We start from the raw sequence: 17,135 nt of genomic DNA, 5'->3' as shown, positions 1-17,135 counted from the left end.
TTAAGGGTGAGGAAATTGCCATAATTTAATTCTAAATTAGACGGTTAATTTTGCTCTAGATTGTGTCCACTTCTTTCTATTTTTCCTTCCAGCTGCTGAGAGCTTTTCCTCCAACACTTTGTTTTTCACCTTCAGTGTGTGTTGGACCTCAGGCATTATGTCATTTTTTTTCCCCACTAATGTTAAGGAGGCAAAGAATCAATTTATTGACAATGCTCCAAGAATGTGAATGAACAGCAGAAGCAAGAAGAAAACAGAAAATGGGGAGAAGGGACAGAAAACAGTCTATAAAGCCTGATTAGATCTGCTCCTCAAGATGCAAATCACCACAGGGCAAAAACTGACAGCTCACTATCATACACAAATCTATTACCTTTACAGCAGTTTCAGAGGCACTGCCACAACATGTGTTATGTCTGATAGTTCTAACAGTCCCTGCTCTGTGTCATTCCAGCCTCAGATTCAGACACACCTGGATCCCCTTTAGGTTCACTCTTCTCTTGAGACGAACTTGATCAGGCAAGAAGAATTTGTTGTCTTCTGGAGAGTCTTCAGAAGTGGAGGAGTCATCAGCTTCCTGACCATTGGCTTTTGGGCCAGAAGTCCCAAAGGCCTGGGAGATAACGGTAATGGGAAGATTCCGTGGCAAACTCTAAAGGTCACAAGGGAACACTTTTACTTCTGAGACCAGTTTGGTACAACACATGACCTTCCTTTAGAGCAATCTGATTGAACCTATTGTGACTCTGTGCTTCCGAAGTTCATGTAGAATGTGGCTCCAAACCCAATCAATAATTTGGGTTGAGATTAGAGGGGATTTCTGTTCACTGCCTGAATTCTGTTTCACTCACATTCCTAAAAATATTTGTAGTTTCTAACCCAGTTTAGAAAATAATTGGTTTTCTGTATTTCTTTCCTTTTTTAAAGTCAAGCTGTGGAATGGCAGCCTTTGGGAAGGCATGTGCATGACAGACAACCTGAACAACACTACAGCAAAGAATTCACAACACTGACATTTAGTAGGAGGAGATTATTTTTTTCAGTTAATTCATGGAAAGAATTTAAAAAGTCCCCTCTCCCTTCCAGACCAAAATGTTTGCAAAAGCAAGTCTTAACAAAAGAGATCACATCCGTTTTGCTCAGCTGTACCTGGTCAAGGAAGTTGTTGTCCTTGGAGAGGCGCCGGAGTTTGCACTCCAGGTTGACGATGCACGCTTCCTTCCGCACCACCTCGATTCGGAGCTCGTCGTTCCGCTCCTCCAGCTCCCGGATCTGCTTCCTGTATTTGTCCTTCTCTATCAGACAGTGTGAGTACTGCGTCTGAGCCTCGTCGCGCGAGCGGAATGCCTGCAGCGGGGCAAGAACCCTCTGTGGCACCTGGGCACCAGACCCTCCTCCTGCTGCTTTTGTTTGTGAAGTGCTGGCAACGGGCACTTCAGAAGTGGTACCCAGTCACCCATTAACACAGCAATCAGGACCAGGATGTGCCACAGTAGCACCATCAAAAATTATGATGATGAGGGTTTACATCTCCCTCTGGGTTGGTGGGAAAATGTCCCAGAGTGCAAGCGGGGTGACTTGACACTGACATAAAGCCTTGCAGGAGCTGTTGTTAAGATCCTGGCTCTGCCTGCCAGATGCTACACTGTGGAAACAACCCAATATTACCCTGTGTTTAATTACCCTAATGCAAATCCCAACAAGTAATTCTTTTAACTGCTTATTTTATAATGGTATTTTGGGCCCAATTACCCACAATTCCCCAAAGTGACACAGAGGAGATAGAGGCTTTTGCTACTGATTTCCCCCACTTTAACTGTGAGATACCTGGTCCCGCTCCTTTTCCACCTCTTCCAGCTGTATCATTACAGTGTTCATGCGGTGCTTGTACATCTCACAGTCTTTTCCTAGTGTTGAGCACTTTAACTCCAAATCTTCTTTCTCCTCAAGATACTGGAAATGACAAACTGTTAACCACCACCACTCCCAGAGGCATTTTGGGCACCAGCCTGAGATATTCCATCTCTCAACCCTTCCATTTCTCACCTTGTCTCTCAAGTCCTCCACATGACGAATCTCCTCTTGGAGATTAAAGATCTTGTTGACCAACTCATGACGATCCTCCAGTGCCTCCTTACGGTCGTGTTCCAGAATATCCAAAATGGCTTTGTCTGAATCTGGCAAACCCCTCTTGTCAGCCTGAGGAAAGACATTTTTTAGAGCCAGGCCAGGGAAACAGAAAATAGTTTTGCAGGGAGAAAAGTATCAAAGACAGTAACAGGCAAGAGGAATAGCAAATGAACAAGGTACTGCAATGGGAAAGCAGGAGAAGAGATGGACATTTGTTCATATTTTAAAGCATTGTCAGAAAAGATGAATAAAATCTGTCTTGCTGTCAGAATAATCTGATGAAGGAACTGTTTTACTGGTCTATTGTACTGGCTGTAATTTGATCTGGTTTGGATGCAGTGACAATTCTTCACTCCAAGCCCTGCATTCAAAACTCTTTTCTATTAATCAGCTCTCACTGAGCACAAAAATCACCCTCTTCCAAAGAGCAGGGCCTAAGAAAATATTCAGGAGAATTTTTAAGTCATGCACAGGCTTTGCAGAGCTGTGCTCAGAGAATATTAAACATGCCTGGAGTACCTTGTACCACTACTTCATTTCCCACACTGTCCAGGAATATAATTTCTTTCAGATTTAAAATTAAAAAGATTACCAAAGCAGGTTCCAACACATAATTGCCATCCAAAATTAACCATAAATGGAAGATGAAAAAAGCACGAAATGCCAGCAAGGAATATGCATTTTTTTTTTTTTAAATACCTAGACTGAATTGGAGATTTCAGGGACATTTCGGTTATCCAGTATTTCTAAGCATTCCTAAGCATTTCTAAAACAACCTGGTTCAAGTTTATTTATACTTTTGCTTAGGAGAATTTAAATCCTATTTTTAGCTATTTCTCTGTTTCTTTAAGTGCTGTAAGACCATTTCAATTAATATAACAGACCTACATGGACCAGAACTCCCAGAATCTTCTATCCTACACTGTTTTTCAACCTTTGAATTGGATTTGTGTTAGAACTAAGAATCGTTAGGCGCTGCTAGAGGCTACAGCCATTTCTGAAAGGCCTTCTATTGATAATTTTTAAGTGTCATTTTAAAATGCCACAAACATTTCCAACAAAGTGCTAAGCAGTCTCATATATATCCCATTATTTGGCTAAGCTCTAAATGTGCTGCACATCATTTGTTTTCCCTACCTACCCAAACACACATTAGTTGAGCTCCCTGTGCAAGCAGGATTCTCCAGGGCACCCTGGTGCTTAGTGACCGCTCAAGTACAGGAACCTTTGTTACCCTCTGCTTCATTAAAACCTTTTTGGCAAAGATATGACAACAGCCTGACACAGGGTACACAGAGCCACTGTCAGAAATTTCTGGACTGGCTGTTTAACAGAGCTTTGCAGTGACAGGCTGGTACAATGTTCAGCAATTCAACACTGCATTCTTGGAAGAGCCAATTTCTCATGTACACTTGATTTTTTTAGAGGACTATTTTTGTAGAGCTCCTCCTCATGCATGTGTCTGCGCAGGGAGCACTCCAGGCAGCTGGGAGCTGTACAACCAGCCTTCTGTTTGTCCAAACTTTGCACTTATGCTGGTTGAAGCTTTGCAGGCAGAGGTTTCAGCCAACACTTCCTGCACTGTAACTGGAATATGCTTGAGTTTGGATTTAAAGGCAGCAATCTGCTTTTATACCTGAATGATGGACTGTAACTCTTGGATTTTAGTCTTCATCATCTCATTTTCCCGCTCCAGCTCCAGAACCTGTTCCTTTTTGGGTCGGTTTTCAATATCATTTTTCAGCTTCAAAGACTGGTTCCTCTCCAGCTTGCACTCCTCTTCCACCTTGTTCAAGCGATGCTTCAGCTGGTCAATCTAGAGCAGCCAGGGAGAGTGAAAAGGAGAAAGAGGAGAGGGAGAGAATCCTTCCTAGCTCTGACATTTAGTGCTCTGAAAAAGCTCTCACTTCCAGGTGAAAACATAGGGGGAAAAATAGTTTAAACTGTGAATGCTAAGGAGGAGTTGATAATTGGGTGCTGAATGTCCACAACTGAACTGGTGAAGTTTCAAGTACAAACCGGCTACTTGCCAGCTGTAACTCATATGGGCTGATTGTGAATATTTAGAACACCTGGATTAAAAAAAAGTGACATGTCCCCAATCCTTTAATAAATAAAGACGTATGAAACAGAATGAACACTTAAGAGGCTGACCACACATTGTGCTTTTTGCACGTGGACTATTTGGATCAGGAAAAACAGGAGAAAATTCACGATATGTTTCTGAATAAACCCTCAGCAGCTGTAGTGCTGCTGGATAACTGTACCAAGATATTACTAAGCCTAAAAAAGCCAAAATTATGTTCTTAGTAAGGAAGTATGTTTTAAATTTTATTTTTACTTGCATTCTGTTAATTCATTATCTGCCATTAATACACCTCACTGCAGTTGGCATTTCTATACATTGATGCCTCCAATCATCTGGGTAATGTCTTGGGGTGACCTTACGATGTGTATCCCATATCAGCAAGCAAAAGAGAGCTCTACACCTTTCTGCTTCTCATTTTCCCAGATGCCACTGGCGCTCTCCATTGCTGTTGCTGACTAACGCACCCCAAAGCATTTATCTCACCTCCAACTGCAGGTCCCGGCTCCTTATCACAGCCATGCTCTTCTCGTCACTCAGCTGGGCATATCTCATGGCCAGATTGTAGTTCTCATCTTTCACCTTGACCAGCTCATCGTTGTAGTTGTTTCTCTCCTCTTTCATCTTGTTGTACCTCTCCTGGAAGGTCAGCAGCTCTATCTTGTTCAGCTTTAGCTGCTTTCGCTCATCCTCCAGCTGGCGGGACTTGGCCAGGAGCTCACAGCGCTGCATGTCTTTTGTCTTCACTTGCTGCTGCAGCTTGATGATCTCATTCATTAGGAAATGGGTTAGGCCTTCATGTCCCTCCTCCACTGAAAATGTTTGAACAGCTTATCAATGTCTAGTGAAGTACCTTATTTAAGTTACTTTATTAACAAGTAGGATCAGAAGAACTAAGTAAGAAACAAGGGGCCAGAATATGTACAGAGGTGCAGAATTTGCACAAATTCATACACATCTGTATGTCTAACAGTACAAATATTACACAACACACTGGTATCACAATCCCAATATACACACATACAGCTTGTCTAGATAGAAGACAAAGCCTTTACATTTGTCTTGTTTCAGCTGAGCCCGTAGAAATAGCACAACCTTTGTAAAATGAATCTGTACAAGTTCAATTAATCTGAATGCACCAAATGTGCTGCACATGTGTAGGTCATCAGTGTAATTTAGTTCACTGCTCCAATATAGCTTCTCCTGAGATTTCTGGCAATGTCTATCATCTCATTTGAAGCTCTTCAGCTTCATTCAGACAGCTAGGATGTCCCTTTGCTTTATACATTACCTACCACATTTTGCTTTGAAGGGGACTGAAAAGCTGCAGAATGCTACAATAAGATTAGCTTTTATTTCCACTTCTTTCCCAAAAAAAAAAAAAACAAGCCAGTCTTCCAGATAGTCCTTAGTTCAACAGGCTCCTTTATGATTGATTCTACTCACCAACAATAGTGGAAAATCTCCGAGTAGGTTCTTTCCCTGTCACCAGTTTGTAGAGTTCAGGGTAGTAAAACTCCAGGCTCTCTAAGAACACCACGTAGCCTCTCTGGCCCTTGGTGTGGAGGATGTCCAGCAGTCGGCCTGGGTACAGACAGAAGAGAGGAGACACATCAGCCCCATCAGTAGCATGAGCAAGTACCACATCCCTGAAGTCAGATCTGCCTAAGGTTCATCTCTGCCACGGCGAGCTGTGCAAAATCTGGCTGATTAACTGAGTTCAGCTGAGCCCATAAAGTAATGCCACCAATTCTACATGTTTGTGCTGATCGTTATTCTGAAGGAGTAGAATGGGCAAATTGGTCTGGAAATTTCAAAGGACAAGTTATTCAGTGCAGCCTTTACCAGGCAAGGATGGCAGATCCTCCAGTGACAAATCACAAAGTACTGCAAGCTGAAAATTTGCTCCTAGAATGGCACTGGCTGCTGCTCATGCTAACTGAAATATTTGCCAAGGCCTTGACGGGAGTTTGAACCCCATGAGCTCCAGTCTGCACAGCACTGGAAAGAGTCTTTGCGATCAAAATAGCACCAGAATCCTCCCTTACTTTAAACCTCCTCTAAATAAGATTAAAGGTTTTCATTTGGTGATGTGCAACTTGATACAGGCTCCCTCCAGACTTAGCAAAGCAAAGCTATTCACACAGGGATGCAGATAGAGCCACTGACCAGACAATTACCTGCTCTGTTAATTTTGGAGGGCAGCATAAGGGAGTTGAGAACCTCATCCTCATCCTGCTCATCGATGACTTTGCACTGCCGTAAGTAGGGGGTAAGTTTGGCTGGGTTGATGTAGCGGCTCAGCATGTGCCGGTTGCATTCCACATTCTCCCACAAAGCCTCCTCTTCATCTTTCAGTGTCTCCAAGCAGTCATCCATCTCTGGCTCTGCTCCTGAACAAGGGAAACAACTGGAAAATGAACACCAAGCAGGAGAGCTTCAAATCCCAGTAGTTTTTTGTACTTCCACGTCATATGGGATGAGCTCAGAACCACTTCTGACTAATGCTGAATTTGCCCAATATTGAAGCTGTTTGAAGTGCAGCCTGTCCACAGCTTATCTGGGAAATGACAGTTCACAGAAGTGCTATCTTGAGTCTGTGAACTATTGCTCATCGCTCTCCAGTGATGAATCTGCACTCACCCAACTCCACCAAGGTCTCTACAAGTCAGAGGATCCCTCTGCTCAAGAGAGGCAGTGGCAAAGGGCACAGTGCAAGGCAAGAAGTGAATGAACCTGCAGAGCTCAGAGCAAAGACAAATACTGGCTGCAGGCAATGAAGGCATTTATCCTCACCTCCTTTGCTCCTCTCAGCTGTACTGAGGTGAACCTGTGCAGATGCGATGAGCCAGCACCTGTAAGTGGCTGCACACAAGAACAGTTAAGCAGGTCTGTGTCTGCAGCCGGCTGTGGATGCATTGAGGGGTGTGAGTGCAGGTACCTGGGAGCTCAGACCTTGCCTTTCCCTGCAGGAGGGGGGAGGTAACAGCGTTGTGTCACTGCAGTCTGAAAATGTTCTTGACTCATGCAAATGCTGTCACACGGTTTCTGAGTGCTTGCAAAGCAATTTCCTGCCAGCTCCTAATTTGTACCCACCTCATTAGAGAAGGTTACATGGCAGGCTACAGTGAGGCAAGAAAACTTGTACTGAAGTTAAAACAAAAGAAACTTGGCAAAAAAACCAAAAAAATCTTTCCTTCTTTATTTTGTAATAAATATTAACTTTTCACTTAGTGCTATTTTGCATTCTAGCTTTCACAGAATCTCGTGATCCAGGTGGCACGTGGAACATAAGCTTCTATTTCAAGTTCAGAGACCCTGGTGGAAGAATATGCAATTCTTGGATCATATGCGACGAGAGCTGTGCTTTATGAGGCTTTGCTAGTAATCAGTAACTAAAGACCTCAAAAGCAACATGTTGTTTTCCTCAGCTTCCAGCTGTAGGAACTGGGGAGCAGCCTGCGTTACACGGAGCATCCCTGGGCAAAACCAGCTCATAAACTGCACAGCCAAGGGTTATTAATTCCTCATTTTGAAAACTAAAGCCAAAAGTGCTAATCTGCTAAATAATGCGTTTGTCAGTGTTCTCACATAATGAAATACAGACTATTCCTACAAAAACAATGCATGCTCTCTGCTTGATGCTTTTAAAAGCTTTTTCAATTTGTCAAAAATCCTAGTTGGGGTTTCAATATCTCTGTGAGAAAAATTTGGATGGTTCCTCACAGTATGGGCAAGTTAAGGGAGTATTGCCAGGGGCTTTGTTCTTCTCCTGTACTCCAGCAGAGTTCTTTTCTTTTCAGTTTCACATCCTAGGAGCCACTTTTTCCACATTTGCTTTGATGCTTGCATGTGGATTCATTACTCTAGTTCAGAATATCAAATATTCTGGGAGAGACAGCAGTCCTCAGAGGGCCAGGAAGAGCAAGGCCGTTCAATGGGATCCAGAATCATGTGGCAAGGCTGTAGTTAGGGGAAAAATCTCCCTGATCTTATGAGCTCCACACTGGCTGGGTGAAATTCTCACCGAATGCCAGTATCTATGTGTGATAAAACTGACACTGAAGCAATGAGCAGAATAAAGGTAAAACAGTAGAGAAAAAGCTTTACAAAGCAGGTTGCAGTGGGAGGAATGCTAAAGGGGAAAGAGCTTCATCTGAAGTCCTCACACATTCTCATGAGCCTCATTCTCCACCACTTATTCTGGAAGTAACTGTATTTCACTTCAAAGGTGAATTTAACAAACGCTACATAATTGGAGAAGCTGGACTTTGGGGAGTAGAAGGCAGTGAAGCAGAAGGTCACACAGTACCTCAGTCAGCTCACAGCCACAGCCATCCACTGCAGCTGAAAAAAGGAGAGTCACAGGCCCTTTAATTTCTGGGAGCGTACCAGGGAGCTCACAGATGGACCTCAGAGTGCAGAAGAAGCACTTGCCTGAATTTCATAAAACGCAAGATATCTTGTAATCTGCTGCACTGAACCAGAAATTATTGCACACTGTCAGCAGTTCCCTCAGGACATTAGTAAGGGATTTCTCCACTAAATGATTCAAAGAAGAGTTCACTCATCAGCGTAATTCTCAACACAAATACGCTTTTTTTTTTAACCTGACATTAAAAAAAATCTTTACCAAATAGTCCCTTGTGTATGGGCATAATACATCCATACTGTTATTTTGGGGACATAATGTTTAATGGGAAAGCAATAAGTATATTAGATGGGTGGCTAAGAATTTTAAAAGGAGATTTCTGGTAGCAAACTCCTGCTAAACACAGTGTATTAATAAGGAGAAAGCCCCGAGAAATGACAGTGGGGTGGTCCTTCACTGCCATGTAGGAATGTCAGACTCTCCCTTTTGCTTTCTTCCTTGGAATTCCACCTTGGAAATGCCCTGCCAGAATCACAGCTAAGATCTGTCCTAACTTCCTGTGCTGTCCATCAGCTCCCAGGGGTGTGAAACAGGTATCTCTCCTCCCCTTCCTGGAGCTTGAGGCGTTGCCTTTGTTGTGATTCTTTGGCCAGGCTGGTCTAAGAGCAGAACCCCCATGGAGCTCCAGTGTCCTGTGGAGCTGTTCCAGAGAAAATAGCAATGAACAGCTGATTTTAGTGCAGAACCCCTCCTACTGAGCAAGTAATTCTTTGATTTAGTATTTAATATAATACTGAAGAGGAAACAAAACGCTTGCCATTGGTTGAAATTTTGGTGTGCTGGTCAAAAACCCAGATGTAACAACTGAAACTCAGTGGGAAACCAATAAAGGTCTTGTATTACTGGCTTTAATTTTAGGAGTTTTTTAGCAGTACATGCATTTTCTAGGCATTTAATAGCCCTAATTCCCTGCTTCTGTCCTTCCTTTCTATGATGATATTGCAGAAAAGTTGTTTTCACCTATAAAATTAAAAATGACAGATTTAAAATGTTTTCAAATGTGTAATCACTTATTAAATCTGATCTTTATTACCATTATCTACTTTGTGATTCCAGCACCTCTTGAGCTGTAAACTAACACATCCAGGAGTTGTAATATTTCATAGAAATACTATGGCATCCGTTACAAATCACAGGTGTGAAGTCACAGACTTGGACTGACTTCAACAGACATGAAGCAAAAAGAAATCAGAAATCACCACAGCAGTTAAAAAATTGCTCTCCTGCTGCTCCTTTCAGTAGTTAGTATACAAAATAGCTTTTAACTGCAGGAGAGCTTAATCCAGTAATAATCTCAGCTAGTTCTATCTATTTCAAAGGTCTCTGTAGATGTAGACAAATAAAAGAGAGAATCCCTTTTTACATTAAAAGGAACACTCTGCTCCCCTCGTCTCCTTTTCTCTCTCAGGGACTATCCTTCTGCTGGCTGTTACACACAAATGAATTGTTCTGTATGTTTGCTGGTTTTCTTGTGGTGTATTTTTCAGCTGAACAAATCACCTTGCAGTTAAAGCTGCTCTCTGTTCTCACTCAGACTCCACACTCTCATATGTCAGTGACACTCTCCACTGATCAAGGGAACAAAGCCTGCAGGCTTCAGACCCAGGGGTTCTATAAAGTGCTCATCATCAGGTCACATCTAAAGCTTCATTTTTGTTTTTTGTGCTTCTTTGATGATGGTGCAGAAATTAACCCTTCAGCTGTTTAATTATTTGCATCCCCGTGCTCTCAATTCCTGCCAGCCTGTCAATACTCAGGAGTTGCTGTGTAGCCGACTGCAAATGCAGCTTTTAGCTCAGGTTTCTGACTTCCTGATATCACCTTTGTGAAATATGTAAAAGTGGTTTTGTCTTCATACTGAGAAGCAGAAGAAAGTTTATTTTGGAAGAGGTAATCTATTGTAATGTTTTGAATTTCTGCATTTGTCACAGATGCTTGCAGACTGGCAGTATTTGAAAAGAAATCACAGCACACAAAATGTTTTGCATATTATAAGTTAATAAGAACAGAATTTTATGTTAAATGCTAAGTATGAATGAACTACATATAAATCATCATACTTTAAACCAAAAATAAAGATGAAAGCAACACTTTGTGTATCTAATTATCCTCAACAATTTGAGGGTGTTGTTCTACATCCTCTTTCTCTGCACATCTCCAGAGTCCGTGGGGCAATGTCTTTTCTCCCTGCAGTTTGTATAGCACCTCACATGACAAAGTGTAACAACTGGGTGATTTTCTCAAAAGCTGCTTGTGTGGATATGTGCAGATTTGCAATATCAGAGAACCACAAAACCACAAAGGGATTTAGAGCTATTTTTACTTTTAGAGGAAAGTCACAGTTTAAAGTGTGATAAGGAAATTATATTCCTTTGCTTAAGGACAGGAGAGCTCTGTGTGCCCTCCAGGCTTTCTGAAATGCTGAATACCAGCAGTTTCCAATTATTCTGGCTGCTCTCTGGATGTTCTATGGTACTGAAAACCACTTTTAAAAGGCTTAAACATTGATAGAGAGGACTAAATTTGATTACCTATCCTTGCAATTTTTTTCGATACAGATGTCTAAATCCAGACTCCCAAGGGAGACGAGACAGTGTCTTCATCTGCCTTTAAGAATTTGCACTTTATATCCATTCTTCCTACCTCAGTGTCCCCACCTGAAAACAAGGCTGGCATGGGTATGTTTATGACAAGGTAGGACTTGTTAATTAGTGACTGCAAAGCACATGGAACCACTGAGATGGAAAGTCCCCAGAAAAATATTTATTATTAGTGCAGTTTTATTACTTCAGACTTCGCAGGCTTCAGAACACTTTCTGAAGGCAGCAGCACTGTTGAGTGGGCTGTGTTTCTGTTTTGGGTCATAATGATGCACATGAAAAGAACCATTCTGTGTATCTCAGAACCCCTTCTTTATACAAGAGATTCAACCAGCTTACTTATTTCAACAAAATATAAAAGAAAAAAATTGAATAAGAGATACCAAAGTAATAGAAGAGCAAGAAGCTTTAAACACAAAATAGGATTATTTTTGCACAAAAATGTCCTATTCAATTCAATTGAGTCAATCTTCCTGTTCCACACAGCCTACAAAAGAAACCTCAAACACCAGCAGACCTGCAAGGCTTCAGGGAGGCAAAGCTAGATCTTTGGTAGCTAACATGAGTAGTACTCCCATTTTCTGAATAGAAGAGAGGGAGAAGGAAGCAAACCAAACTCCCTAACTGCTTCAGAGAGCTCTGGAGGCATCTTCATCTGGCTTCAGAAGGGAGAAAGAAAATTCCCTTCATTTTCCTAACTATAAGTTCAGCAACCAAGTGAGAGAAAAAGAAATGAAGGGTTCTATTCTGTTACTCTCATTCAGTACTGTTGCCCCCTGAAAAAAAAACAACCAAACCAAGCAGTGGAATAAATCAGAGATTTATGTCTAATCACTATTCCTGTCCTAACAGAAGGGGTTCAGAAGAATTAATACTCTTGGAAATCTCTTTAACCATCACTTTCTTTGCCTTTATTTACTTTCCTAAGAACAGATCCATATAAAACCCCATCTCAGGGAAAAAAAAAAAGGAAGCATAACTCATACATAAAGCATGGATCAGTTATTGGTGGTGTCAGTCAGGACAGCCAACAGTTTGCTTAGAACCACCTAAACCAGAAAACACCATGTGCAACAAAAACAGACAAGTGTTCAATATTGCAGGACAATATTGCCTAAGAGCTGAACAATGAATGAACTGAATGCCACACTTACTACATTGAGCTTTTGTGTATTTTGAAATTGCAAATGAAATTCTATACAATTCCTATTGCTTTCTGGGGGAAAACACTATTTACACATTAAGAACATCCTTTTGTCCCATGCAATACTGTTGCAAAGACCCCAATCAGTGCAGCAATACTCCTTAGGATCCTGCAACGATTTCTGTTTCATACAAGGCTGAGATCTGCGCTTTTCCATTTCACACCCCACCTGCTGGCAGGATCTGGTGTACCTCCTCCTCGAGTCTGGCAGCTTTAGAGGCTCCAAGCTCCCATCGCTTGATCGCACAGGAAGGAAGTGACTCATTTTGCTCAATGGCCAACTGACAGCAGGTTGTGCTGCCTCGAACAGGCAGCATCCAATCAGCTTTGGTTGTAGCACACACATTATTGATAATAAACAAAGACAATGGAAAAATCCTCCTCTGCAAATAGCTGAAATGATGTTTTGACAACTGTCATTTTCTGTGTGTCACTATTTCCTACAAACAATGAAGCTACTTCCAGCTCTGGCAGTAACACACAGTTTAAGCACTACTGAGAGAGGAGCAAATTTTGGGGGTGGATTGATCTCGCTGTTTTGAATCAGGCATGAATTTAAAAATCCAGTACCTCTCTAGTGAATGGAAAACGCTCTGCTCAAAACTCTTCATTTCACCATTTTATACTTCCACCTTGGAGTGCTCTCCAAAGATTAGTTTCCATCCATCCTGAGCCTCGGGTTCCCTCTGGGGTCCACAGAGAGAGATTTGTCCTCCTGATGCCAGTATCTACACTGGTGATTAGATGGGTATTATTCTGTTTTCACATGTTGTTTGAGAATCTGGTACCCAGGCTTCAGAAACTTCCATACTGCCATTATTCAACGCTAGTATGTGTAAAAGTAAATGAGAAGTGAGAGATATGAACAATGAGAGATGCAGAAAAAAAAAGTGAAGAGGGGAGAGAGAGAGATGAAATTTGAGGGTGAAAAATGGTGAGGTCAAGGGAAAAGAAAATATAAAAAGGTAACAGGAAAAGAAAAAGAAAGAGAATGAAAGTGAGGAACAAAAGTGAGACAGAGATGAGAATAGGAAAGGCCTTACTAAAGGCAAAGGCAAGGAATGTGGGAATAAATAGGAAAGGACCTTCCACAGATCCTGAAACATTAGAAATCAGCGTTACTTCTGAGCATGCAAATCAAGATAATGGCACAGTAATTAAAATAAATAATTTACCACAGGACTTCAGTGCATCTATTTTTTTGCAAAGTAGCAGTGGAGGGCTGAGCGCCTGACATTTAACAAATGCTTTAATCTACACATGCTCCGTCCTGTTCCATAGTGATGAGGAGGGCGGCAGAAATCGCTGTGCTAACGTAGTACAAATATGTTTATATAGTTGCCCTTCTGTTCTGGAGAATCAGCTACTGACACAAGCATTTCCTTTCAACTAATGTGTGCTAAAAGCCAAGATCTAAGAAAGAAGCTGTCATCCTCGGGCTGCCGAGGCTCATGAGAATGCTGGTCCAACAGACGCCTCCGAAGTCATTACTGGGTCCCAGGTTAATTTTTTCTTTAGACTGACTCACTTTGTTTTTACAATTGATAATGAGATTCTAGCCAGCTCAAGAGGAGGAGGAGGCACAGCTGGGGGCAAGTCCTGCGTGTTTAGGAGGAATGTTGAATTAAAAATTCAAGTTGCTCAAAGATGCAATTGGCTTTGATGACAGTAGGTTAGGTCCCAGTAAATGTGTGCTCAAATTACAAACCCCAGCACATCCTTTGGTACAGAGAGCCAGTGTTTGTGAGGGATCTCCACAGACTGAACTACATAAGAACCTGGTAAGGACAAAGGTTCATTAACTGGTACATATGAAACCCACACAACCCTGGCACAGACAGCCTGATTCTTATCAGTGCTGTTAACATTTCACTTCTATTAATACAAGTCACATCAGGAAGAGAGAAAGAATTGTAGCTCTGCCAAACAAAACTCCTACTTAGTCTGTTTCTTGAAAAAATTGTCATTTTCTACAAACTCTTACATTACAAAAGTTTTAAAAAATAACAGAGAGAAGAGCACTTTCCATCTAGTCAGTTAATGACCCTCTGTAGGTGATACTCTCATCTCCAGACAGTCAAAGGATAACGCAGAATGCATTCAAGGAGAGGACTGCACTCACTTAATCTCCACATTCAGAAACAATCGACAGTAAATGTGTAGGCCATTCTTAAAACAGAAAAGGTCACACTCCAATCTTGAATACTGTCAGATAATCTCACTGTAATTCACCATGACCCAGGAAACTTTGTAAATAATATTTCATCTAGCAGGCTTTATAACATGGTAGGAAAATAAGACAGAGATCTATACGGAGAATCGTAGAATTATGGAATCTTCTGAGTTGGAAGGGACCCACAAGGATCAGCCAGTCCAGCTCCTGGCCCTGCACAGGACACCCAAAAATCCCACCCTGTGCCTGAGAGCATTGTCCAAAGGCTTCTGGAGCTCTGGCAGCTGTGGGGCTGTGCCCATTCCCTGGGGAGCCTGGTCAGTGCCTGACCAACATCTGGGCAAAGAACCTTTTCCCAATATCCAACCTAAACCGCCCTGACACAGCTCCAGCAGTTAAAGAATCCCACAGCTAGTCAAAACACACTAAATACAAAGAGAGGCAAATAAGAAGCCAACTCTCATAACCCCCCTATTAAGAACAACCTTAACGAACTACTCCAAATACATGAAAAACAACCCCCATGCAACCATGCAATACTGCACTACAAGAACAGCATGCACTGATTGTGATGAGAATGTGATTCAGTTAAACATCTTAAATATTCTGCAAAGGTATAATAGCTCCCACCGAACTCTGTGAAGACTTACCCAGTCATGTTGAGCTTCTAATTTCCAGCAACATATCCTGTTGCATCAAACACTGGCTATTCTCCTAAAGCTGATGACTCCCATGGTCCACACATCCATTTTGATCATTTTATGTAAATGCATAGGTTATGTAGATTGACCAGATATCTACACTTTATTCCTTTTTGTGATCTCTTTGTAACCATTACTGTAAAACAGACTCTAATTTTAAAGCTCCACTGTAGCTGGAACAATGTCATACATACCTTACACAACCAACAACTCACTGGAAGAGGTGAGCTTCACTCCTAGCCACAGTCTGCCATAGTGCTGGACGCTCTGCTCATTGGCCAAATCCTTTCACCTTGCTCAGAGCTGCAGGAACATCTCAGTCAGCAGCACACAACACACACAGATGACAACTGGATGCCATTTGATGAGAAAAAGCCTACGATAAATCACAGCAGCCTGGCCTAGGAAGGGCAAACCCTCAGCGGGAATCAGAAGGAGCTTGATATTTTACTCCTTGCACATGGAAATGGTTGTGCTTGTTTTATGAATAGATCTTCCCTGCTTGTGCATTCTGGTCACCTCCTCTTCTTGCTCTGTGCCTTCTCTTTTTTTTCACCAGTGTTGTGGGGCTGTTTCACGCAGCTCCGGAAACTTACACCCACCACCCTCTCTCTCAGACTTACTGTCTATATATAGCAGGCAGAAAGGTGCTGGGGGCTGCCTTACTTCCCTTTTCTTCTGAACAGAGCTTGTGGGTAACTTTCAAATGTGACACCACTGCTGAGGAAAGTCTTAGAGGAACTTCTCTCACCGCTACGGAGAGCTGGGGGCTTTGCATGGAGCAGGAGGAGGACCTCAGATAGGTCCCTTTTTCCTGCAGAGAACCCAGCTGGGTTTCCTTAGCCATGCCCTGTCACCAAAGGCCTGCAATTAAGAGCAGGAAAGCAATCTCTGCAAAACAGAGAGACAATTCGCTCTCCGTCTTCCAGAATGGCTCCTGTAAGTCACTTCCGTAGCAATCTAAAGGAAAAATGGTCTGTTTGTACATTGTCTGTCCATTATTTCTGTAGTGGTAATGTCTCCATGACCTTGTCTTGCTGTCTTGGGGAAGAGATAATGCCAAATACTTGGCAATTCTATATTTTCTAGGTTCAAAGCATTGTAAGGAGGAATTAAGCATTTTCTGTTTCTCTCTCCATAACTAAGCCCATTGCTCTGAAGATAGAGAATAAAATACTGTAAAGCTTTCATGTGGAAAATTTATCCCCAAAGAATTAACTTACCATGGGAAGAGACTAAACTCTGGTCTCATCAGCAAACTCTGGCCAGTTCAGTTCACGGTTAATGTGTATTTTTTTTGAAGAGACTAAAGAAACAAACTACTAAAATAGCAATAAATCTGGCTATTTGCCTTCACCTGGTGTGGTTCTTGACCATGAGTCAAAGTAAGAAGAAGTATGAGAATTGTATTGAATTCTCCGCTGACTGTGGAAACAAATATTTGTGAAAATAACAACTGTAAAGTGATGCCAGAATTACATTCTATCTGTGAGCATCCCAGCCTTTAAGGATGGGCAGCTGTTATTAAAACAACATCTACAAAAACTACTACAAAAGCAATATTTGCAGGATTATTTGCACCCAAACCCCGATCTTCAGGAGATGTTTAACAGTACAAAGGGTGGTAACAAACTCAAAGTCAGAGGAAGTTTGTTTTATTCTCCCATCTTAAGCCTTGGAGCACAATAATTCCTTAGAACAGGCTGACAACAAAATCATTTGCAGAATGTGCAGAAAAGCCTTTGTTTTAAATGCAGCATTGCATTTGTGTCTGAGGTGAGGTTACACACAAGATGAGCACAAGCAAAC

General features: G+C 41.9%; 1 protein-coding gene across 2 annotated transcripts in view; it reads right to left on the bottom strand.

Moving 5' to 3' along the window:
* The window catches only part of CARD11 (caspase recruitment domain family member 11), a 46,583-nt gene that overhangs the window by 16,860 nt on the left and 12,588 nt on the right, over positions 1 to 17,135 (bottom strand). Inside the window, exons 1-9 of one of the 2 annotated variants that reach the window (XM_017734103.1) lie at positions 15,521 to 15,865; positions 6,397 to 6,609; positions 5,663 to 5,800; positions 4,703 to 5,028; positions 3,767 to 3,946; positions 2,047 to 2,199; positions 1,828 to 1,953; positions 1,150 to 1,347; positions 473 to 652 (exon numbers count right to left, since the gene is read on the bottom strand). In XM_017734103.1, coding sequence (XP_017589592.1) covers positions 473 to 652; positions 1,150 to 1,347; positions 1,828 to 1,953; positions 2,047 to 2,199; positions 3,767 to 3,946; positions 4,703 to 5,028; positions 5,663 to 5,800; positions 6,397 to 6,595 — 1,500 coding nt within the window. In that variant the 5' untranslated portion in view covers positions 6,596 to 6,609; positions 15,521 to 15,865. Of the gene's footprint in view, positions 1 to 472; positions 653 to 1,149; positions 1,348 to 1,827; positions 1,954 to 2,046; positions 2,200 to 3,766; positions 3,947 to 4,702; positions 5,029 to 5,662; positions 5,801 to 6,396; positions 6,610 to 15,520; positions 15,866 to 17,135 lie in introns of those variants that run through there. The other variant, XM_017734102.1, reaches the window with a different exon arrangement.

The sequence above is a fragment of the Corvus brachyrhynchos genome, unplaced genomic scaffold (assembly GCF_000691975.1).
Source record: "Corvus brachyrhynchos isolate BGI_N302 unplaced genomic scaffold, ASM69197v1 scaffold5, whole genome shotgun sequence".
NCBI classification, from domain to species: Eukaryota; Metazoa; Chordata; class Aves; order Passeriformes; family Corvidae; genus Corvus; species Corvus brachyrhynchos.
Note: the sequence above shows the minus strand (reverse complement) of the source record. Positions and strands in the feature narration are given on the sequence as shown.